This window comes from Diuraphis noxia, unplaced genomic scaffold (genome assembly GCF_037042655.1).
Source record: "Diuraphis noxia isolate RWA-SAM2 unplaced genomic scaffold, SU_Dnox_SAM2 contig0002, whole genome shotgun sequence".
In the NCBI taxonomy this organism is placed as follows: Eukaryota; Metazoa; Arthropoda; class Insecta; order Hemiptera; family Aphididae; genus Diuraphis; species Diuraphis noxia.
In genome coordinates this window covers 51,296,096-51,323,643 of record NW_028301712.1, presented here as the reverse complement: position 1 = coordinate 51,323,643, position 27,548 = coordinate 51,296,096, and the positions used below count along the sequence as shown (strand labels likewise).

The following is a 27,548-nucleotide window of genomic DNA, read 5'->3' as shown; positions in this document are numbered from 1 at the left end:
TCACATATTATTCAACAAGTAAAAGTTTAATATTCATATTTTTACAATACTGATGGCATTACACTGTGCCTGTGGGTTAAACAACTGCATAGTATCATTTTAATATATTATAGGCGTGACTGCAATTACACCAACGAATGATACTATACCTAATAATTTGAAAAATAAATTTACAAATCGCATAACATAACTCAAAATGTATAAATCGGACACGATTGGAAACTAACTTCAAACATGCGAAGACTATAAATATTTTTTTTTTATTTTTTTCACGTGAACTTTTCGATGTAACATATAATATTATAGAGAAAATATCTACCTATACATGTTTGAATCATTATACACACACAACATTTACATGGACTTGGGGTTTTAAACTTGATGGGTGGCTTTATAAACTCCCATATAAGTTTATTATTTTGAATTAGCTTTTGGTTTTCTAGTCTCGGAGTAGGGTGATCTACGAACACGACAAAGTAAGTTTACTGTGAATTTTAATGCTTGGGTATTATACAGTCATACTTAATAAATCGTTCTACTAAAATTCTCAGATTTAGGGGGGGGGAAGGAGCACTTGTCTCCTAGAACTTATACTAACACGTCCATCTACGTACCTACTTATTTGGTAGGTTACACACCATATATATATATATATATATGTATATGAAACGTACACGTAGAAATATCAAAAACAACATAATATATATATATATATATATATATATATAATATATGATATGTATGTACAATTGTACAGGTACAATGTATATTAGATTACAATATGTCACGTAGAGTCGTGACAATATGATATAAAATATTTTAATATATAGGTATGTACATAAAATTTTAATAATAATAACGAAAACACGCGCGAGGTCTTCAAAAGTTCTGAGTAGTTGTCGTCGTTGTCGCCACCGCTATCATGCTGTTGTTGAAACTTCGATTGCTGCCGCTGGAAAAAAACAAAAACAGAATTATTCATCAGATATCACGTGCTTACATGTTATATAAATTTTACGTCACATAACAGATAATTGAGGTGCAAAGTGCCAGAACAGCTTAAGGCCTTTCACAAAAATAATTATTCAGTTTTGTTTGAGAAAATGTTTTGTAGAATAACATTTTACATTTTAAAACCAACAGTTTCCTAATTATATAGACACTTATTGGTTAAGTATTTAGAAAAATATTTTAATAGACAATGTCACATAACTAATTTTTCTTGTACTTGTATTTTAATAATTAATTTGAATGCTACATTTCCATATTATGGTATTATGCGAAATTTGATCGAGGGTATTAAGCTCTTCAGGCGATTTGAATACAACGTACTAATACATAATAATATATTACATAATACATCGATTTATACCGTGTGTAATATACTCTGCAGTACCGTGTTAACAAATATTCACATTGGGAAGGTAAATTATTATCAATTATAAATGCCATCCTTTATCCATACATTCTTATTTAATCTCATGATGTGCACATTGTATTGTAGTATTTTTAAATATTTAATTCATAGGATATTTAAATCTTTATTTGTGGAATCCTTTTTTTTAATAATTGTTTCGTAAAACGTATTGAAAATTGTAAAAAAAAATTAAAAAAATAAACCTCCCTAAACATTTTTTCACCATACAAAAATATCCTGTTGGTAACTTATCTATATCGCCACCCCCCCCCCCCCCTCCCTCCAACTATACAGTCTTACTGTACGAAATATCACATAAAACTAATATTGATCGGCTGTACAATAACATTGTCTTTCGGTTTTCACGTGCGTAACAAAATAATATTATGAACATCGTTCAACTCACTTGGGTCCACAAGCAGCGTCCGGAATTATTTTTCTACGGCATACTTTTATCTCCAGCGGGCCCTGGCGTACCTTTTTAAAACAGTTTATGGCCATCGCGTGCGTCATTCCGTTGACAGATTCGCCGTTGACACACAGTATCTCGTCACCTGCATAAAAAATAAAACACGAATAAACGAGACGTGTTTAATAATATATTATTCACACAAGTGGAGTGTGTCACGAGCACAGCTCACTGACTGTACTCTAATAGAGGATGTATCGTGGAACTCTTAGGCATATTAGTTCAACGTATTACCGTCAGACATTCGTGGTACGCCCTATACAACAACCGTGACAGTGACTCGGGATTGTGTGGGGGTTGACAAGTGCTTTCACGATTTCGAATTCCTCGTGTTCACTCTCGTATAATCTTTCTTCCCCCTCTGCCGAACACGACCTATCGTACCTTTTTATATTGTTATTCTTCGAAACAGTTTTCTTTCATATTGCGCTCAATACTTATATACTTTATGGCTTATATAATACACATTCGTATTAATGTATTATGTCGAGTCTCGAACGAGTCGGTTCGCCGTCCGGCGGTAGATTTACCACGTCTTGTTGAACTCGACACAACATATTATTATTATACGAACTTTGACCGTCGTTGGCAGTGAAATTTATTTATAAACTATTGTCTATTTCTAATTTCTATTACATTTATATAACCTATTATTTGAAGATGTATCTGGAAAAATTTGTAAAAAAATGAAATTTGTATTGTTATTTATAATGTAGAGAAATGTTAAACGTTTTCATTTTCGATCATAATATACGACTATATTATATAGTACGATCGTGTATCGATTATTATTATAGATTTTATAATCATTTAAAAAACAATTTTATTCTATGTATAAACGTTTTCAATGAGATCTGTGTCGAGCTTATAATTTCGTACTTATTTATTATACGGGCGTGACGCTTTGTGATAGCATTACATGATTATTGGTAATTTGTTTTTTAATTAAAATTTGAACTGTTTTTTATGATGATAAAATAAATGTTTCATGAAATTCTACCGGTCTTCTCTTAAATTATGATATTACGTCATATTTTTACCACACGATTCTAAAACGGACATACCTTCCATCAATGACCCGTTTTCGGCAGCCTGGCCACTTGTGAATATGGTCTTAACAAATATTCCCATCTCGCCTTTCGGCGAATCGGACCCGCCCACGATGCTGAATCCCAACGATTTATGACCGGTACCCTTGTAGAAGGTCACAACCATGTACATGGTACTCATGCTCGGAGTCGGCGACTTTGACGAGTGACCGTTCATTTTGTTGGCTAGCACTCGATTGATGACGGAGATGGCGTTTTGCTTGGACGATTCGGCGGCACCGTCACTGTGGTCATAAGCCGCCGCGGTGGTCGAGTCCGGTGTTTCGGACCGGGACAGTACGATGTCCACGTAATACTTGTTGGCTATGGAAAAACTGTGATTCAGTATTTTCTCTACCTCGTACATGTCGGTGATGCCACGCAACAGTTTGCCGTTGACGTTGATTATCTCGTCGCCGACTCTAATCCTGCCGTCTCTAGATAACGAAACATACAAATAATAATAATAAAAAATAGTTAAAAAACGTTATCGACGTCGTCCATGGTCAACATTCTCGCGTCGACGCGTTCTCATCACGGGCGGATAGGCCTACCGGGCTACCGGGCATTTCCCGGTGGGCCCCCCTTCGTATTTCGGTAGTGAGGCCCTTTAATATCATATATTATTAATTTTTTTTTCATGCGGGGGCCCCTTTTTAAAATTTTCCGGTAGGCCAAAAATGGCCTATCCGCCCATGGTTCTCATCATACCTGTACGCTATTTTTCCCGGTTCTAACTTCATCACGACGAATCGGGTCTCGCTGTAATTAGCTACGTGTTTGACGACCATTTTCAAGTAAACGCCAATGTCATCCTCGTACCGCGACTTGAGCAACCTGACCATTTGCATACAGGACCGCAGGTTGTTGAGATCGGCCGGCAACGATGACAGGTGATTGTCGGCGGCGGCGGCGGTGTTGCTGGGTGGCGACGAACGGTTCTTGATGAACATCCGACGGTGGAAATTGGGCGTGTCCTTCGACGACTGTCTGTCCGACCTTATGCGATCGTTGATCTCGCGGTTTTTCTTGTAGAACAGACACATGGACGGCACGTTATAGTCCTTGTCGCTGTGGCGCCTGGACGGCGGCTCCGACTGTTCCTCGAATTCGTTAAGGCTGTCCGTGGCCAGTGACTTGGTGTCCCCGAACCCGCTGTCCTCGTCCGCTGCCTTCTGGTGTTGGTGGTGGTGATGGTGATGGTGGTGGTACGTGTCGGGCGTCCTGCCGGGACCGTCGCTATCGTATCCCGACTCGTTGGACGAACTCATGTTGCTAAACACGCGCCGGTATTCCCTTTCACTGTCCATCTCCCTGAACAGCTCTTCGGTGACCACTATTTCGTGCGTTGATCCTGCTATGCTGTTCCGCAGTCGACTGCTCGCTCGGATCGCTGGGTGGCCGACGACGACGCCGCCGCCGCCCCCTGAACCACCACCGCCGCCGCCACCGTTCTCCTCGGGCAGCACTGATAGCTTAGACCTGAGGAACGCGTACGGGAAATTTGGCTTCTTGGTGGTACCCAACTTGGATATATTGTCGCAACTTCTGGTCTTCAACGGCACGTAACCCGGCTCGGTGGGTGACTCGATCTCGGCGCCACGGTCGGCGGCCGCGAGCGTCCGGGGCTCTCCGCGGTCTAGGCAGTCGGCCGGGTCATCACCCTTCATGTACGACGTGGCCAGGTGGGACGTGGACACGCTCCGGTATAACTGACACTCGGCTTGCTTCCTGGATTGCTGCAGCTTGTCCCGGAAGCTGTTGCTGTACAGCCGTGAGTAGCTCAGCATTCCGGTGGACCCGATACGCGTAAAAAACCCTTTCAGCGTGGACGAAGATGATTTCTCGGTGGACGACGGCTGCCCTAACGGCCACACCGCTGGCTGATGTTTGGTCACGCTGTCCCTGGACGACAGGCTGTCTAGAGAATCACGGGACTCACTCTTCCGCAGCCCTTCCAGCCGCTTGCCCATTTTCCTGCCCCAAGTAATCAACTCTGTAAAACGATAAAAAAAAAATCAAAATATTATTTACTGAGTGCATGTAAATTATTATACAGGTAGAACAGGTAGGTATAATATTATTATCACATCATCAATGTATCGTTTATCAGTTGCTCGTGATTTCCGGTTGACCAAAAACGACATTCTTGTTATATTGTATTACCTCATAAGCATATTAGGTATATTTTATATTGTTAGAGATATGGTAACATTTCACTTGGGTGGGGCTGACTGCCAAATTATTTTGTTCCTATATATATATATATTACATACCAAATCCACTCGTCAAGGACTGATTTGCCACGAAACCGCATACACTCTTTAATAATGCTTTATATTATATTAAATTATATTATATTAAACATATTATGCCATAATGATATACTATACATTGATATTAAATTAGATTAATAGGTATCTTTAGCGAAGTATTAATATTAAATATGATTAAACTTATATATTTTTATACACATTAGTATATTCTACATAATATTGTATAGGTACCATATAAGCATACGAGGTTCTGTCCATGCTGCATACTTATGTACATTGTACATATAGTTTAACAGTTTATTATACCCGTTTAGACGTAATAAGACAAAGCTGTCTATACGCCGATTGGAGTCCATATTACAGATAATTAAAATACGAAATTCATTTTTGAATATTTTGAGGTTTTCGCATATTTGAATTGGATAAATGTTTCAAATCAAATTTAACCAAGTATTATTATTTATTTCTATTAGATGTGTTTACTATAAATGTTGCAACATAACTCCGATTGCCTATATGAAGTCTTAAGGATCCTAACCAATTGTCATAACAGTGGATTTAGCTATAACGACATTTTGGGGGATTATGTCCTCAGCTGAAGCCCCTCACGACCACACCATGATTTTCGTCTATGATGGGTGTATTGTGCATTATATAAGATGAGCGGTGGTTAATATTATAAAACCATAGTAGGTATATATAGATTCTCTACTATAGAGACAAATTTACAATATATAGGTATACGAATTATTCTTCTACTATAGGTATTTAGTATTTACCAACCTTCATATATACCTAACTACAATGCTACTATACGAGCTGTCAATTAACGAACGCGTACTAATCGCCTCTCAAGATTGCTTATACATGCATTGCGCGGTGTATAGGTATACGGTATATGTATGCGCACAGTGGCGTATCTATGTGGTACGGCGATATCGTGACCGGCAACAATCGCACTTAAGAAACCTTTTTTTTTTTTACTCAGATTCCTTTTTCATAACGCTGCTGCTAAAGTCGTCTTCTGATTTCCCTCGCGTCTGCCGCTCCCACTGAGATCAACCACTCGAGTACCACTCAAGGTTGTCCAGTTTACGGTACGTCCAAAATTTCATTACCGCCGTGTCCCAAGGTCGTTGGAACGAGACGACATTGTGCAGTGTGTTTCTTTCAGATCGCGAGTGTATATTATATAGGTACATTACATGCGACGTGCAGCTACCGCTGCTGATATATATATAATGAAAGGGTTAACGTTTTGCCCTCGGGTCGAGATTTATATTTAAATTGGCGTGATTTGTTTATAGACATCCTCTACAGGTATATTAAGGATGTTTTGAACTTTGAATTAATTATTTTATTGTTTCGAATTGTGATGCAGTTTTTAATCCCAATGCTGTGTTAAATTTTTCTATCAGCTGTTTATAACTTTAGCTCAGTTTCATTATATTCGAAATGCGTTTATGGGTATATAAGTTTGTTTTATAGAGTACTTTTTTTCCCGTACTACATTGTCTATTACAACTGCAGTCGTAAAACTAGTTTCGATGGTCGTATATTTTGTGAACATAATGAAATATATACATATTGCAGACCAAATTTTTTATTACGACAAAAAATATGGGGGTTTTTTTACAGTGCAGCACGATTTTGATTATTCAAAAGTGTTTAGATTGTAAGTATTATTTATAACTTATTATAATGGCACGCGGATATGTATACTTACGTATAGGTACATATATATGATGCTTATTATACCAGACGCCAGTGTTTTAATTGAATAGTATCAATATTAAATGTATAGTGTAGAGAATCGGCCGGAAATTAAAAACTTATCTGAACGCACCAGCTATATGTCCTACATAATATTTACGTATATCGTAATAACTAATATGTATTCGTCTTACTTGTATTTTATTTCGTTCAATTAATAATCACGCAGATGTTTATGGTGCAGTCAATGGACGCATTTTTGCTACGCTATTTAAATATATTATAAATCGTAAATCGTACTATTGAAACCGATAAGTTATAAGGTTATAACTTATCGATGCTATTTTAATCATTATATAATAAATTAGGGAACGGATTTATTTTATTATGCATTTTGCATATTTTTTGGTTAGTTCAAAAATTTGCTAAATGAGACAGAAATCCGTTTCACTTACTGGTGATTAAAAATGCACTACTTTAATTTTGCATATTTGGGCATTTTTATTAATAAATACATATTTAAATATTTTGATATTTTATAAGTCATATTTTTTTAGGCCATATTATTGTAAATATAACAATTACATTTTTTTTTTTTACTTCTTTAGGAATTAAGAAATTGAACATTTTTTTATTGTCATATATTTCTGTACCTACTCGTGTACTAAATAAATGATAATAAATATAAATATATACATTTTAAAGCATATTTGTGTCATATTTCATGTTTTTTTAGAAATTAAGTGCATATATCAACATTTTTGAGTGCATTATTTCGAGCATATTTGTGGCATTTTCAATGCATACTTGCGTATTTTTAAGGACATATAAATCCATTCCCTAATTATAATATTATAATAATATGTTTGCACGGAGCTTATAATGGCATAAATTTAAAATGTATATCATTTAATTATATGACGATGACGTACATTGTTTATGTAAAACGTTAAACGATATGATTAAAATCAAATGGAATACATTAATCATTAATATTTACATAAAATAGATTAAATTAAATATTAAATTTACAAATCATTTTTTATTACCATCAGAAAAATATTCCATTTTCTTTTGTCTAGTATCAAATCTATTAGAGAAATATTTATTTGACACAAACATGACACAACACGACATTTATTATAATTTAATATAGGGGATTAATGGCCATGAAAGTCATAAACTCATAATACCAACAATCGTCGATTGAATAGGTCAATATTCGGAGAATTATTAAAAAAAATTAATCAACATACGTAGGTAGTATATAGTATCTATAAAATATTATAAAAAAAATAGCGACTAAATTTAAGGATTGTCGATTTTTAACATGACCTCGGGTTCAGGGCTGTAATAACTAATAATAACAAGAATATATTATACGTATTAAATTATGTGGAACCGAATCTCTAAATGTTTTAAAGTATGTGTGCAACTCGTTTTCAAAATGTCATTCAGAAAAATATGTAAATATAAGTTTTAAAATCGTTTAGAACTGTTTTCTCAGTCTCACTTATGTATATCGATCAAATACATCAATGTGGCTCGTCGTCAGGTTGGACTAATTACTAATTACGATTACGAACTACACTACGATACTCAAATTTACAAACACTGAAACACGAATATCTTATAAAGTTATAACCATATAATATAATATTTAATATTATATTGTACATTATATTATATACGTGCTTACAGACATTTTAATATGTAATAGACCTTAATCAGGATCGCGCTGGTTCAGAATGTTCAAACAAAATCAGGTTCTTCAGTTTTCCAGTTGGTTGGGTAGAATAATGTGTTTTAATATTTTTATAGTAGCTCGAACATTATAACATAATAATTTGCATGTTTTTATTAAATAAAACATACTCGTATATGTGATTAGAAAAAACTACGTGTCTATTTTCGTATATAATTATCAAGTAATTCGATGTAAGTATAATAATATTGACAATTTCTTACTGTTTTCGTATTAAGATGTTACTGCACTTTTGAATAAGTAATTAGAAAGAGGTGAAGGTAAAACATGTTTATATTAATTTGAAAGGCGGTTGAATATGTGTTATATAGAGGCGCACGCGTTTCAGGCGGAGCTATATATACCACATATGGTTATCAAACGTGTAATGATCGAACACTGAGATTGTGAAACGACATAATCAAGTAAATATAATAAATTAATTACGGGGCTCTGTGGCTCACTTTTAAATTTGACACTTGAGTTGTGTAATTTTTATTGAAACTCGTTCGCTCTTCAGGCTTGTTTATTTCATTAATCGTTCCAAAATCAGGTAACCAACTTGTGAACAAAAATTATTTATTACTCACAGAAATTATCGTGGAGTGATGTATTATATGTATTAGCCATTAGGTATCTACGCGGATACCAGCAGGGCGTACACGAAACCAAAAATGTACATCAGACTTTTCAGACGTAAAACGTGATGACATCACAGCCGGCCAAATGTAAATCACCAGACAGACATGAGACAGACTCATTTAAATATTGAAGTTTTCGCCGTTAGGTATGTCAAAAATGCGATCGAAAGCGGCTATAAAGATGTTTATACAATAAGGCTCTTTGAAATGTTGTTAATTATTACGATAAATATTATGCAAAACGTCAAGTAAAAAAAAAAAGATACAATACAACAAATATATTATATTAACTGCAAGCGTTTTTAACGAGTTTATCTCTTATTATATATAATATATACATAATAAAATAGTCTATAACTTTTTTGTTCTCTGCAGCTGATGCGTCTGAAGTCTGCCAGACTACTCGTATACAGCTCGTGTGTATATTCCCTCCAAAACCTATATATTACACTTACACGCATGTGGCATGTATGTATATATACGATTACGTGTGCAGTGTGCACATGCATTTTGATCTACGGCAATTAAACGGCATTGCAGTAGTAATTAGAACGTGTGTAGGTATATAATGTAAAACGTGAGTTACGTGGCGTGCTGCGTGGTGTTCCTCTATACCTTGTTATACATAGGTATATATATTTATATTTATAACACGATATATACTATACAACACATATACTCGGTACCTATACTACCGTCGTAGCCATCGCATTATATATGTATATGATATATTATTTCTTTCTTTCTTTCGTTTTATTATTGCCATTTTTTTTTTGCGTCCAGCCTCACCACTGCAAACCATGTATACTAGTAACCGAAGCCATAAAAAATGTTTAATGGTCAAGAATCGTGTTTTAGAGATCTACAGTCTAATGGCATTTAAACTCACATATATATATATATATGTGTGTGTGTGTGTGTGTGTGTGTACAATATTATTATAGTCGGATATAGTGAGGCTGCTTCCAGTGAGATACGACGAAAACCACGTCAAATAACGAAAAAAAAAACCGATCACCGCTTGTTACTTATTTGTTTATTTACATTTCTTTTCACGCCGCTACCCACTACACTACACCACACCACGCCATACCACTCCATAATATAATATTATACACACGCTGCACTATGCGAGGTAGACGTATAATAGAAGTGTAAAATAATGTAATACACTGGTATATTTCACTTAAAAACTACACGCAAAACCGGAATGCTCGGAAGACATTGTAACCGATGGTATTTGAATGATATGTAGTGTTCATAATATAATATAAACACGTAAATACACACACACACACACACACACACACACACACACACACACACACACACACACATACTTAAACGTCTTAAAAATATAAATATATAATATATATTTACGAATATTTTAACGATTAGGTTAAATTGTAAATTTAAATGCCTATAAATATGTTAAATTTTCGACCATTTGTTAAATCACGATATCCCATATACCTCTATGATATTTTAATACGTATAATGTACATGTAGGTATATCTATATACTCAAATGCACTCTTAAAATATTTGTTGGGATAGAGTAAACCAGCTACATATGTAACATGTATATGCGTAAAAAGGTTTATAGAGAATCTTAACCTATAAAGGTTTATGCCAAATTCGTAAAGTGTACGTGTAGTATGTGTCAACCGTATGGGGAGCTTGCCAAGCCCATATAATATTGAGACCGGTGAATGTATTCTAAACGTGTTTGACGTCCTCTGTTTAGCGTTCAAATCACGGTCATTGTTACAAATAATATTATACACAACAAATTATTATATACAGGTATACAATATACAGAGAAGATATAGCAGATTGCGTATACATCACATTTTATTTTAAGTTTTTCTCTTTTTACACCGCTGATTTACGGTCTTGTTTCAACACAAATATTGCTATTGTATAATATTATATCTTTATGAAAATCAATATTCTTTTTAAATTTAATTCATCTACCGTTGTGTCGATTTTACGGTACGCATTATTAATGTTGCAGAATTCAAAATTCAAAAACCTAAAAAATCAATATCATAAATAACTTCGACGTACGGCATGTGGTTAATTTACAGTATATTGTATATTATTATACCTACACGACCGACCGCCTATAATATTTTTGCACATAAAAACGAGAAATGACGGTAATAATGCAGTGACGAAAAGTAATTGCTGTGTCGAAACGTTGAACATGGATAAAAAAAAATTAATAATAAATAAACACAACACACCTGTGTTCAGTAATTTGCAGTTTATAAACATCTAATTTATAGTTAAAATCGCGTATATAGATAATTATATATACTTTTAATGGGTATAGCCTAAAAGACCTTCGACATAGCTAGAGATAGAGATCGTTCAAGATTTAATATTACTGTGAATGTAAATTCACAATAACATTATAATGTATAATATTCCTATATATACTTAATAAGAGCCAAAACAAATATGTGTAAGTCCATTTTTAAGGTATACGACTGTCTATACTTGAATAGTTAAATATATTATAATCTAGTTATGATACAATAATTTTTATACATACTTCTTTTGACTTCGGCAGATTTGGGGCTCTCTTCGAGAACAATCGCCGGTACGGCGGTAACCGTTTGATAAAAACGACCGTCCATGTCCGGTGTTACCAAAGGTTTGCCATTTTTTTCCGCAACGTTTGTTTGTCTAAACATTCGCATGGTCCTATAAAATAAAAAACAATAAATCAATGTAACAAATCAATCGAAAAACAAATCGATAATAACTCATATTTTATAATAATGGTAAGAATAGAAGAAGAATATTATATTATATTGTGTAATCATATATAAAGAAAAAAAACTCATATAACCGATAGGCGCGACGGTAAGTACCACATAGGTACTACATACCATATCCCTGGTATAAATGTCTTATGAAATCGTGCTCATGGATATTATCGATGACGGTATATTATAATTAGGCATTATAAATTGTTATGTAGCGTTATTATTATAGCGGCGGCTGTGTCCGAAATTCTCGCGATATTTGACTCCGAGAAGAAACCTGCAGCAGCCGCGAGGTGGACTTTCGTAATCTCCTTGACCGGAATATACATACGCATAATATTGTCTATAAATCGCATCGATTCGACGTTCGCCTCTGCCACCGCGCATATGTATATACATATAACCATTACGAGTGTTTTATTTGAATTAAAGTATCTACCTAACTACGAGACTGGAAACCGATCGCCAGATGAAACGTCGGAACTGCCTGTATACTGCAGACATGCATCATACAATAAAATATTTTATGATATTTCTACATAGGATTAGCGATGTACAATGCAAATCGGAAGACCAAAGATCTGATATTTCGATTATATGGGTAACTAGGTACCCATATGTACCCACATAATTATTCGATTCGGTGCAGTGCGGTGGATTCGACAATCGCGTATAGTGTATACCAATATTCGTATTCATAATAGTGACCGCTATCGTTTTGTCGCGGTCTTCACACTGTAATAAATAATAATAATATATGATATTATGTGAGATAATTCGATTATATCGAAACAGAGAAAATATCTCGCGGGTAACGCGTGATGCGGTCTGCGGAGTATAATATTATCGTAATATTATATGGTTTCTCGTTTTTTACTCACAAATTTGGAAATCTTGAATTTCGTTTGTAAATAAATTGCCTCGCTTGCGCGGATTGTATTTGTGCGAACTGATATTTGTTTCACAGTTATATTATGTCGATCTAGTAACCACCCCTACCACTCGTTACAAAAAAAAAAAAATAATAAAAATAACTCTTAAATGTAGAATTTTAAGAAGGAAGTGACTCAATTGATTATCCTTAAGACTGAAGAGATCCCTTTTAGACGAAATCCGTTTGCTAATGTCAAATACAGAGAGACAATGTGCTGCAGCAGTAGTATTTCGAAGTATACACACACACAAACACACATATATCATATATACATACATCATAAATGCATATTTTAGTATATATATATAATATATTATATGGTAGCCGGACCGGAGGCAGGTGATCAACATCTGGCTCGTGACTGGCCCGGAGAGAAGAAAAAATAAAAATAAATAATAATCGTTACATTACCGTTCGTGTTTATAATAACATAATATCCGTACGAGACTTGCGACCCTCTTGGGCCAGAAACGTTCACATGGTACGATATAATATTTTATACCAAATATAGCATATTATGTATATACGAACAGTTTAGTCTATAAGACCCACACATATATAAACATTATATCATAATATAATACATGACGATGTCAAGTGTATACACAGACCTCCCTTCCTCAACAACCGATATTACCGCTCTGATTTGTTTATAATACAAATAATATATATCGAACGAGACTAGTCCACCGATCCTTCATTGATCGTCACTAAACTGTAGTTTGCACAATATTGTGACGTATAATACAGATAGATAGCTGGAAGCCGGTATGTCGTAGTTGGTTTATGGCCCATGTAATATAAACAATAACAATATGATATACGAATACGACTATTATAGTTAGTATTATACTACTATACGAGAGTGATACACTTATCATGGGAACGTTACTATATAGCGAAATTTCACGTTAAACAGAATAGAGGAAAAATCTTTGGATAAATATTCTTTTCATATAATAATATTATCATCACTGAGTACCTATGTATAATATATACTATATTTAATGATACCCCATAAAATATTTTCACTTTATAAATATTTTTTACATTTTTGCATCCTTTATCTAAAATATTAATATTTTTTTACATCGATAATAATACTACCTAATATATGTATAAAACGTATATTAATAATAATTAAACATAATATTTCAATAAAATTGAAAAATCAAAACATTCAAAACTATGGTTAACAATTAAATTTCTATTGGACGCCTTTTCCGGGATGAGACTAGAGAACAAGACTGCAGCTTTGATGATGCTTAAGAGTTATTTAAGAAAACTCAGCTTCTCTTCTCCATGATTTCCACTTATGATACCTTGCTATATACCTAAATATATTATTATAATATTAGGTTCCCGGAGCATATCGCTCTAGCCCCATTCCCAGTGTGCTTAACACAGCCGGTGTAGCCCCACTTTACATCAGGAGAGTTCAAAGCTCCATGCTATTAGCAGCCAGACGCTCCCAAAATAATCTCAATATTTCGAAACAGATCACAAACGCCCTAAAAGACATCCCATTCCCACATCTTGACGTTATCAAAAACGAAAATATACAGTCACCACCTTGGTTATTAAAAAACTACGTGAACAGTGAACTTAGTTCATTCTCGAAGAAAGACACCTTACCCTTAATTTACAATCAACAACTCTATTCAATCATTGACGATCTTCACGACTACACCAAAATTTACACTGACGGCTCTAAAATGGAAAATGGAGTTGGAGCAGCCGAGCAGCGGTAGTACCATGACCACGTCAGCATGCTGAGACTACCAAACTTTAGCTCAATTTACACAGCTGAGGCAGTGGCAATCTTCTTTGCCCTGGACCTCATTAAAACAACACACACACATAAAGCAGTAATCCTAAGCGACTCACTAAGCACGTTAAGAAGTATCGATAACCCCATCACCCCAAATGAGATCACCAGGAAAATACATAACCAACTCAACGATCTTACACAGTCAGGCCACTCAATCACTCTGATTTGGGTTCCTATAGCCACAATCAAATCTCGGGTAATGAAAGAGCTGACGAAAAAGCTCGTCAAGCATTAACCTCCCCTGACGCTATTAAACTCAACTGTTTTACCCTAAACGACGCCAGATCCTTATCAAAAACAATTGCAAACAATTTATGGCTACGGGAATGGAAACAAGGCGCCTCTAAACTTAACCAAATCAAAAACACCATTCACACATGGCATTCCCCACCTGAATTTTCAAGAAAGATGGAAGTCCATAAATAGAATGCGCATAGGACACACGCAGCTAACTCACCAGTACTTGATGAAGAAAGAAGACCCACCCATTTGCGCCAGTTGTGGTACACTTCTATCTATCAAACACATCGTATCTGAATGCCGTTCCTTCGAATCGGACAAACGAGAAGCTGGAGTATCAAATATTATATCGGAAGCCCTCCACCCAGACAACATTAGCCGCATGATGTCCTTTTTAATCAAGACCAACCTAATTAACAATCTATAATCTATTATGTTGTAATATGTGTAATATGTGTAATGTTTTTGTAAATAATGTAAATAGTGTATACAACAATTATCATTAACAATGTAAAATATGTCAGCCAATGGCCTCCGCAGCCGAGGCTTATTTCTAATAAAAAAAAAAAAAAATATTAGGTTCGGATGTTTATACACCTCGTAAAATTACTGTAATATGCATGCATTTATGCACTAAAAATTATTATAATTCATAAAACATAAATATTTTATTTATATTTATTATTTTGTTTTAAATCAATTTAAAATACATTTTTTAAATTTACTATAATACACGTTTTGACCGACATGACAATTTAAGTCGTACTAATACATTGTCCATTCGTTGCTGTATATAAAATTCTATTATTTCTGTATACGTTATAGGTATCTAATAAAGTACCGTAGTCCCAAACAAACACGATAATGAAACATTTATGTCTTACTTCAATGAGTGGTAGATTGTAGTTACCACCTATAAAGCTTATAGATACACAAATTGTAGCATTAACTGTATAGTTTGTTAATTCAAATTGTATAAAAAAAAAAAATGAATTGAAATATGCATTTTTATTTATTAAAATATGCAATTAAAATACAAAATCATTAAATATGCAAAAAATATGCAAAATAAAAATAGAATTATTTGATTCAATTGAACATGAATTACATTTGTACCTAGGTTAGCATTAAATTGGATAAATAGGAAAAAAATGCAATTTCATAAACATCCAAGCCCTAATTATAATGATATATAGTTGATAAAATGATAAATAAACATCATAATATATATAATATGCATAATATTGTGAACATAATACCTAAGTCCATTACAATAAACATTATTACGATTTAATAATTTAAAATAGACACATTTGCATTTGTCGTTATCTGCGTCCAAGTGACATCGAAAATTTAGTCCACGAGAATAAAATGTATTTGTCACAGTTTAAAATCCGCTATTCCACCATACACCGGGTGAAACAAACAAATTTTTAAAATTAAATCCGGTTTGATTTTTATCGTTTTTTTTTTCACTATAATACGATCGCAGTAACGGTTTTTTATTAGAATAGGTCATTGCAAAAATTGAAATTTCTTGCTGAAACTAATTACCAAGAATGCAGGGGCTTATACATGCGTCATTATCTCGCGCGCACACATGTACGGCGTCGATCAATAACGTCGCCGATCACGTCGATATATTTTGATCGGAACGCAGTAAACTGCAATCGAATATATTATTTAGAAAATTGGCAATAATTTGACCACAGGCGCGTATTATAATATTATAATAATATTATAGACGAGTGCCTATTATGCTGTAAAAGCATATACCTACCTATAACGCTGCTTAAATATAAATGTCGATTGTCAGTAGCACGAACTAGCTATTATTAGCTATTATACATCGGTATATGCTGCGGTATACAAAACAAAATTTCGATTTCGGTAGTTCGAAATCTGCGAAAATTGTACAGTAAAAATATTTTCGTACGTCCGAAATGATCGTGCGTTATTTCACAATTTTGTATATACTATATAATTGGCTGAACAGTGACCAGTAGTCGATCCAATAGAGCACAATATAATGCCTTTTATTACCCAACAATCCAATATATATATTCATGTCGATGAGCTTTAACGTACATAATATTATGCGTATTGTCAGTGCCGTTGGGCATCGGGTGCAATAATAATATTTAAGGTATTTAAATGGTATAGGTATCTTAGTATCTATAGTGTATAAATATGTATAAAATATTACAATATAGGTACTGAAATAAAACGTAGACATTTACAGTGTGCTAGAAACGGCACCTGCAGTAGTTATCTAATCGGTGATTGATAAATCGTCGGCGGGCATCGATCTAAACGTGACCACTAACCACGTGTCATGTGCAAGTATGATGATATAGCAATACCTGCTATACCTGAAGCACGAATAATAACACATATTATGAGCGGATAAATGCACATCATAGTGCATTATGTGATTGCTGTAAATCGTGCAAATGAAATCTGCGTACGCCGCGTATAAAATAATGCGTTAAAACAGATATATATATATATATTATAGGCATAGGACATGGGTAATTGTATGTGCACGTTATTAATTTATTATCATCATCTCTTCTCGTATTTGCATACGACTTACGACGAAGTTTTCACAAACATCCACAATGTTAACATTCGTATACGACGACGCTCGTGCACATATAACATTACGGTTTTCAGGATGCGATGCGCTAGTTACATTCTTGAAAGATAAACGCCAAACAACTTATCAGTAAGTTGAAGATACGTATTTAATGTTTTGTGCTTATACCCACAGTTGTTTTAAGAGAGTTGCCGATCGCTGCATGCGGTTGTCGGTCGTCCAAATACAACATAATAATAAAACTTGTGCGTCTTGGAAGTTTCGTATAATCTCCGGTTCATATAGCACATTTATCGTCGTATACCTAGCAACCTAGCTAGCTATACACAGTTAAATACTACTTAGAATGTATGTTTGTATGTATATTATTATGATTTATGTCTTGGGCCGAACATTTCGACCGACAGTCATAAATTCGAGATCTATTTTCGAATCAATATACATACACGAACCACTCGAGTGCTATCGACTTATCGTATATTTACATAATATTAATGTTTGTTGTCTTGTTGACATTGAAGATCATCCGTGGCGTTTATGGGAACGAAACGTATACCTACGATGTTTTTAAGGCACGCTTATAATATACAGCGGCAATTTTGTGTTACAATATTTTGTACTATTTGACATTTCTACGACGGTGTGTTGCTGTATTTTCACAATATTTCAAAAAGAAAAAAATAATAGAAGAGTTTTAAGTAAAAGTTTTACAGAATAACATATTATTATGTAACAAAAAAGTTAATCATCAATAAAATAGTTACGCCGTGTGCTACGTGAATCCAGCGAGTGCGGCGAGTGCGGCGAGTACGGCGAGTGCGAACGAATTCTATTCTGACCATATTATGCTGTTCCACCGCACTGCGGTGCTTCCGATGCGATGAAATACAAGCTGTTTTGTTTTTCGCCGAACTCGTCGGACTCACGTAGGACACGGCGTTACAATTATGGTTCTCGATTTAGTTTTTAAGAATTACAGGAAAATGCTTACGCCGTGTTCTACTCGTGAATCCGGAGAGTGCGGCGAAAAACAAAAACAGATTGAATTTTGACGCATCGGATGCACCGCAATGCGGCGGAACAGCATGATGGTTACGGCATGGCCCACTACGTGAATCCGCCGAGTGCGAACGAATCCTATTCTGACCATGCTGTTCCGCCGCAGGGCGGTGCATCCGATGCGGTGAAATACAAGTTTTTTGGTTTTTCGCAGCACTCACCGGATCCACGTAGGGCACGGCGTTGAAACAACCAAACATTTTGAAATTTGTATTCCTATTCGTATAGAATTAAAACAAGTCGTGGCTTATCAATATTATATTCAAAAATACGTAATTTTAAAATTATATAACTATTATCTTGAAATAAATAAGCTAATTGAACGTATAGGTCCTCGGTCTACTGCGATGTTCTCTGAAAAATGATTCTTAAAAATATGGGAATTATTGATGATCATGTACTCAAATATATAATATATTACGCAGACAACTTTAGAAATTGGAGTATACTGCAGTTGGTCCATAAAATGTTTACTGCCTACATAATTAGACAGCTCTCCAATAGTCATATAATTTTAACGCTATGCACATAATATTTTTATCTATACACTATAATATTATTACAGTTGCGCCAGCAGAGCCGGTGATCTCATCACAACAATTATAATGTTATATCATTACGTCGCCCTAATAACTAGTTAATAGAACGCGATATTACATTATGGTGTGCGTTATACGCGTTACATCACGTTACGGATTATTGCTATTAGGACTTATTTCCGTTTCACGAATCTTCACCTAGGAAATGCTAAAATCGTTTCACCCGTACCCTTTTGCTATACGGACCGCTGCCTTACGCTCTATGCGTATATAGTTTGACGCTCCGAGGATTGGATATACGTATAAAGTTTTTATTTTCGTCTTCGGATTCGATAGGATTGACGATAATTGCCATCGACCCTACACACGAGACACAACCACTCATACGATTCACGCTTCCGTCGTATAGGTATTAGATTATTATGACGACGGCCAGACTTGACAGACGCGTTTATCGTCATCGTATCGCGCCGACATTGTTACGCGTATCCACGAGAACCGGACGAATTATTTCGATCATACTTCCTCTATATATATATATATATATACACCAATACCTCTTATATATATTATACTACCTCTATAATCTCTATCTCCGGACAGCAGTCATCGAGCGAAATCGTTTTTATCATTATTATATTTTATACTCTCTTCAGTATCCAAACGAGTTTGCAGATTCCGATTTGATGTTTCTCGTCATATTATTATATATATATACACACACGCGCGTCCTACAGTTGATTTATACAAGTGCGAATTTTTTTTCCATCTTCATATTGTTTTTTTTTTTCACAATTCGAATTGTTTTAAACGTAGGAACTTGTGCGACCAAGTCGACACCGCCGCGCCGCAGTAATGCAGTGGCGACGGCCGACGACTATATAGTGACTGTCGTCGACGGCGGTGGATAATGACTTGGATACAATACGCGTTTCTTTGGTTCCCTTCATCACCACCACCTACCCCCGTCCAGTGGCATAATATACAATATTCGTCTTAACTTACGCTTCTTACCTCGCCGGTCGCTGCACATACGCACACATAATAAAATAATATAATATAATTCTATTTAACGATCGCCAGCGCGTGCTATTTGAATATTCCGAGCACAAAACTATGCAGTCGGAATGTGTTTATGAATGATTGGCCCTCGAGGTACGCGCGCGTGTGTGTGTATGTGTGAGTAGAAGTTTTCATCGACAACAACCACGTAACGCGTTTCTCGTTACCTATGTAAACCGAAGCGATTGTACGCCCTTTCGGCTACCACCACATCAATACCCACTGTATTGTATTGTCTATAGGTGCCGTCACCAACACGCCTTTTTTCGATTCTACCAAGTCGGGTGTCATAAATTTCTCCAAAAAGTATTCAATACAAAACGTCCTTTGTCTATCGAACATAATTTCAAAAACACGTCTCTCGATAACACTGCATAACAGTAGCGTATTATTGCGTTCACCACAGTACAGTGTTTGATATATTTGATGTGTTAAAAACTTTGAGAACGCGTTTATACATCATCCGAATCTTATTGTGAACACTCTGCGTAATATATTACGATATCAGTCGCTTAACTGGAATTTATTTAGGGGGTTGTTCTAAGACAAGGGTCAATAACCTTTTCGTTGGAAAGAGCCATTCTTGTTAAAAAGGTACTAAACCATGATGTCCAGAGAGCCGTACAGGTTGTTTGGTCCAGATTTATATTTTACTGGTCTTGATTTATTGATTCATTTTTCAAAGAGCCACAGATTACATGAAAAAGCAGCATACAGGTTCCCGACCCCTGTTCTAAGAGGACGGTATACACGGGTTGTCTAGGATCTCCGTCTCACAAACGCACAACATATATATTAATATAGCAAATTGTACGTCCGCGCAATGATCCATTTTACTCTGTTATTTTTAAAATTAGAGTGGATTGACCTACTAATAAATTTAGAGATACAATTATTGTTTTGTTGACCATCTGGTAGTTTTTCATCGAGATTTTAATCACAAATAAGCATTCAGAAACTGTAAATAAATTTTAAATTGCTCATAACTTGTTTCAATATTAAAATATCAATTTGAATTATTCCACATTTAAATTATATGATATATCAATTAACTCTAGTTTTAAAAGCAAATAAAGTTGATTTTTATGAACGTACGATTTGCCATATGTTGTACGTTCGTAAGAAAGAGACAACACATGCGTCCTCTTGAATTCTTGATTTTATATATTTAAATATAACATGTGGCCATATTGGAGACTTACAAGCACTTCATATATTGTAGACTATAGTCATTAATATCCATATAATAATAATGCTAAATATTTTGTAAAAATCTGAATCATGTTATGAATAGAAAGTACTATAATAGTACCATAGGCACAAATAGTGTTTAAGATTTGTGGTGGGGAGGCTGAAGCTCAGGTTTACATTGAACATTTTGATACTTATTATGTGGCGTATGTATGAGATTAGTTTTTTTTTTTTTGGGGGGGGGGCTTTTTAATAGTACCTACATTTTATTACATATTTAGTATAAATAAGGTCTAGTGATGAGGTGGGATGTTGAAACCCCCCCCCCCCTAGCTATGTTACTGTATGTGGCTAAATTATTATTGTGTGGTATAATTCGATTTGATTTCCCAGAAGTCGACTAGTGAATCTGCTGGCAGGGCCGCTTGTTACAAAATCAGATTCAATTATGGCGTCTAGATAAATGATAATATAATTATAACGAGTACGCAGTGAAATGAAACGAGTTGCATATTATATGCGAGCGTAAACATAACGAGTTATCGTATCAGAATGTGTATCAATAAACTATTATGTACATAATAAAAGTGTAATAATAGTATATAGATAATGTAATATATTTTATAAATATTATGTGTGTGAGCGTATATAATATTTCGATTACGTAGTTGAAAGTTGACAGTGATGAGTTAAGTAAAGAATTCACGGAAAACGCGAATTACATTATACATATTGCGTATACTCATCGATTCGCCATGGATATATAAATTCGATTCAAGACATAATAATATAATGTTTGTCTTTGTCATCATACAATTTTGGCCTTATGTTTTACGAACGCATTTACGTCTACAAGGGTCGCCAGCGAGTAATGATGATAATATTACCGCACCTAGGCAGTGATAAAGTATATTATAAACTTACAGACATCTAAATAAAAATAAACTCTGAAGGTAAAAATATAATATAGGTGTAGAAAAACATTATTTAATTCCGATTGGTATTATGTGCTGGGAATGCGAGGTGAAAATGGTGAAATCCATTTATAATAATAATGCAACAAACTGTATAGCAGCAGAGTAGGGTGACCATTACCTATATTATGCAGTATGCACGTGTATCCGTTGTATATACGTATACAATATACATATATATTAAAGTGGTTGTTGAATAATATGCAATGCCGCATCTCGCACACATGTATATATTATAATAGATACGACGAATGCGTAGTGATTTTCCTTGACCTCGTGTGCGTAAATGATGACAATAATGTTTGTACCTCTACTTACCTATATAATATATTGTCATCTGTCGCTATGCATGTACATTGGTACTACAATACGTGTACCTATATAACATTAGGTGTTATGTCTAAGATCATTTCATACAATTTATAGCAATGGCGCAGTGTTAAGGTTTCAATCGACGCAGTAGACATTAAACAGGTATATCGAATTACTGGAATCTACCGGAAGGGACACCGTCCACACTGTTAGGTACCCAGGTTTGTATAGTGTTTTGACCCATATATTATTATATACTTCGAACACGCTTGTTTAGTAACGTTCTGAAGTCGTGTTCTTAAAATAAGCAGTCAGGTATAAGTATGACTATATGGTCTATATATTTTTAATACTGCACGGGCTTGCAAATAATTTAACGTCTGTTATGTTATTATACAGCCATATATATATAGATATAGGTCATACTCATACAACGCATGTGCAATGTTAGTATACACAGAGTATAACATGGTGTACTAAAGGAAATATTATTATCAACATAGATGATAACTTATGACAGTTATAAATAATAAGTACGCGATAATATAATTCGGAAGCCGAATAAGATAAGTCTTTTGACAATTTATAGCCACCAATGGACGAAACCGTTTTATCATATTATTTTGTTTTCTCAATTGTATTTTTGTTTCAAAAATTAAATCGTATCTAAAGAAAAAGCAACTTCATCAAGGACATATTTCATTGCTATTATATAATATAATTTCTATAGATTAATCTTATTTTATTACTACGCCACATACCTATATAATATGCATTATAAAAATATTTCATATTATGATTAAAAATTTGTGCATTTGCTGGTTAGCAGATAATTAAACACTCTTCAAATCATTGAAATATTTTATTATATTTTATTAGGTAACAATTATTATAATAAGTAAATCATACAAAATTTGAAAATTATCGGATTTTTGCTTGCTTTTGTGTACTTACATACGAGATCATAGATCTACAAGGTTATTACATTTTTTATACACGTTTATAAATGGACAATTGAAACTAAAAACAAACCCACAATTCAATGCTTAATATGTAATCATACATATTATATATAAGCACTGCGTCGTTATGATATAATTTATCGCTGCACGTATAGCTGGTACCTGACACTGTACGTATTAGTTTTCTGTTTTTCTATTAAAACATCAGAACGAATGTAGGTAATGAGTCATAATAATTACAAAAATGAAATTAAGAATATGTGCTATACCCGAGGCGCCGCAGTGTATATTTTGGATAGGTATCTATACTTATACATACGAGTATGTATCTATAATCTATACATTACGAATTGTTGAAATGTGAACAAATCTAAAAATAAATTTGCGATACGAAAGAGTATACTTACTCGATACACTGCTGTGGACTCATTATTTTGAAATCGATACTTCAATTATTTTAGACGTCGTGTAGAGTCTCGGTTTATTTTTTACGGTGCACTTAAGGCATTGTGTTATATATTATGTTAAAACTTGAACCGAATATTCCAAGCAGTCCATTTTATTATTAAAGAGTTTTCGAATAACATTGACATTGGATATTCTTGAAAATGTCAACTATACTTATACGGTCGTGTTATATCTATCACTGCATTTTTCAAACGCGTGTAATATGTATAATATGTATAGGTGTATAAAAAAATAATAAACAAATAATATTTCACCATTCAGACAATGCGCGTTTTAATAAACATCGATTTGTTTGTGCAAAGACAATATTTTTTTCCACTCGGCATACCTACGAGTAGGTACGTTATACATAATTATAATCGTTGCGAAATAGTAATACCTATTATTTAAACACACAACAGTATAATTTGAAAAATCTAAAAAATTAAATAGAATCTACTCCATTATTTTTATTATGTTCCTATTCCTATACTATCGATCGTAACTATTAATTTCGGTCATTGACCATATTGTATGATTATGAACCTATGAGGAATTAATAAAGAAAAAAATGTTTATTGTATATTATACATAATAATTTTACTCAGTCGCGATATGTTTATGTTTGGAGCATACACATAATACAGTATATAAAAACAATAATTAAACTAAGTTTTATTTTTGCATATAGTTAACAAAAAACCGCTTTGGTTTTATGTTTCTGATTTTTCTCGGTAAATTGTAAATTGTAAATATATATAATATATTTTATGCATCTGTAAAAATGTTTTCACGATTTTATTAAAGTTACAATGTGCGTGGTTTATCGTATGTTCGTATATTATAATAATATTCAATTATATTATGGTCATAAAACTTTACTACGTAGGTATTATCATAATATTAAAGTATGATAATTGGTTATTATAACGCCAGAACATAGAGTTCCGTGAAAACAACTGATCACATAACAAGATTATCGAGAGAGACGTAGCAAGTATAGATGGGTCCTATTATGAAGTCATTTTAAACCGAGTAGGGTATATTGAAATTCGATCGGGAAGTATAAATAAATAAAATAACAATAATACAAGGTGCATATTCGGGTATATACTTATTGGCTATTACCTATAAAAGATGATGATATCCTCTAGAGAAATGCGTTGAGTTGTTACAGCATCACAATATTATTATTATATTATAATATATCTCGTGCGAGCGACCGTGATCACATCGCACCGTATAGTCAGCCGTGATAAATTCGATACGCACACCGTATAGGCACGATATAGGTACGACAGAGCCGATTTCTCGAATGATATCGCTTATAATTTATGATATTAACCCGATAGGTTTTCGAAATTGTTGATCGTCTTCTTCGCGACCATGGTCTTGATCGTCGGGCATTGTCGACTCAGCACTCCGGATGATGACCGCTGACACATTGTCGCCTAGACTACATTTTTCATTAGTTTCGTCTTCATACAATATTATTCTTTACAAGGGCCACACCTTTTGGCTATTATTATCGTTATTTAATATTGGTATATTGTTATTACTTTACTATTTACTCTCGACAACAATACAACGACGGACACTGCCCGATAAGTCGAGAAAACATTCTCCGAAGTCGCGCCCCGAACTAGTTCGCGCGTATCATATTAATATTATTATTATTATAAGTATTATATAATATTATATTGTCACACCAATCGCACGTGCTCGATCGCAGACCGAAATATGTTGAATAATAAATACAATATCATCACGATCTTACCGATGTATCATATTATTTTTCGGGAAATATTTGCTTACAGAAACAATACGTGGTGTAATTTTGACAAGCCAAATTACTTAATAATAAACATTTATCTTGTCAGAATACCATTAGAACATTCTTAAAATAATGATGATAATAATATAGGTATAACTGGTATAAGTGGCTTGGTTTGGCGTGGTTACGCTCAACTACAGAAACGCTCTGAGTGTACGTATCAGCTGGTATGCTAGCTTTCGGATGGGTGACCACTTTTTAGCATCAAATACCACACAAATAAAAAATAAAAAACGTGTTTTGAGCAACCGAACCCTACTTCACAGTTGAAAAACCTACTGATAATAACCCCACCCAATTACCAATGTTGCCGTGGGTTAAAGGTAAAAAAAAAATAATAATAATAATATAAAGAAATTATAGTATTACAAATTATCATGGAAATAACTAAAAATGAAGAATAGTAATCTTTTGACCTAATTCTCCAAATTTTATATACCATCCCATATTAGCAAAATTGGAGTATCTAATCAATTTTTTTTATATTTTTTAATTAGATATTGAGAGCAGAAAGAGTATAAAGTACACGTCATCAGAATCGACAATATTTCACTCATATGAAAAACTGAAGTTTTAAATGCACAAATGAATTAGAACTGTGATCAATATATACAAATGTAATGATAAATAATAAAATTCATAATAATTATACCACCATGGCGCCATCGGTATTATTTATACGAAACGAATTTTCTTGGACGAACGCAATACATCCGCATAACAATATTATTTGTCAAATGCAATTAAGGCTGCTGCAGAAGTTGTCTACTTAAATCGTAGGTATAATAGGTTTACCGCTTTATATACCTATAGTGTCCAGTGTGTTTGTACTAGACCAATAAAAAAAAAGATAAAAAGTTATGTAGGCGAATCGTCAGTAACTGTGGTGTATATTATTGTATAACATTATAAGTTTAATATAATGTAATCATCAAAACAAGTCATAATTATGCCGATATAATTATTGGTCTGTTGTTATTTATAATGCAATAGCGTCAAAAAGATGCGTTTCGACTGCAGCACGGAAAACAACGATGCGGCAGCGATACATCTTAAATCAGTAAGCTTATAATATGCATTACATCTATTATATATTATACATTACGTATCGTGTTGAAACAATAGTGTAACAGCCGACAGGAACATAATAATAATTGTTTGTTTCAATTCGAATTATTTTAATTCAGCTATTACGCGCTTGCGCATTGTCTGCTGAAGTGCGGCTGCAGGTAAGTATTTAATTTTCGTGTCCACTTTCACTGCACCAAGCGAGTATTGAGTCTTATATAAAAGTAGGTACAAGAAAAAAATTCGGTAGGTACCAATGTGTAGATACAGCATGTTTCGTAATGGTCGTGTACTCGTGTGTTTGAGCTAATAACGACACTCTTTTAACAACACACTGAATAATTAATTATAATTGCTATAACAGTGTAATTA

The 27,548-nt window shown here is 34.0% G+C and overlaps 1 protein-coding gene across 2 annotated transcripts in view; it reads right to left on the bottom strand.

Moving 5' to 3' along the window:
* Positions 1 to 700: 700 nt before the first annotated feature.
* The window catches only part of LOC107168730 (uncharacterized), a 58,637-nt gene continuing 31,789 nt past the window's right edge, over positions 701 to 27,548 (bottom strand). For both annotated transcript variants that reach the window (XM_089220124.1, XM_089220125.1), the window contains exons 2-6: positions 11,908 to 12,059; positions 3,686 to 4,970; positions 2,951 to 3,411; positions 1,824 to 1,971; positions 701 to 952 (exon numbers count right to left, since the gene is read on the bottom strand). In XM_089220124.1, the coding sequence (XP_089076250.1) occupies positions 880 to 952; positions 1,824 to 1,971; positions 2,951 to 3,411; positions 3,686 to 4,970; positions 11,908 to 12,059 (2,119 nt within the window). In that variant the 3' untranslated portion in view covers positions 701 to 879. The remainder of the gene's footprint in view (positions 953 to 1,823; positions 1,972 to 2,950; positions 3,412 to 3,685; positions 4,971 to 11,907; positions 12,060 to 27,548) is intronic.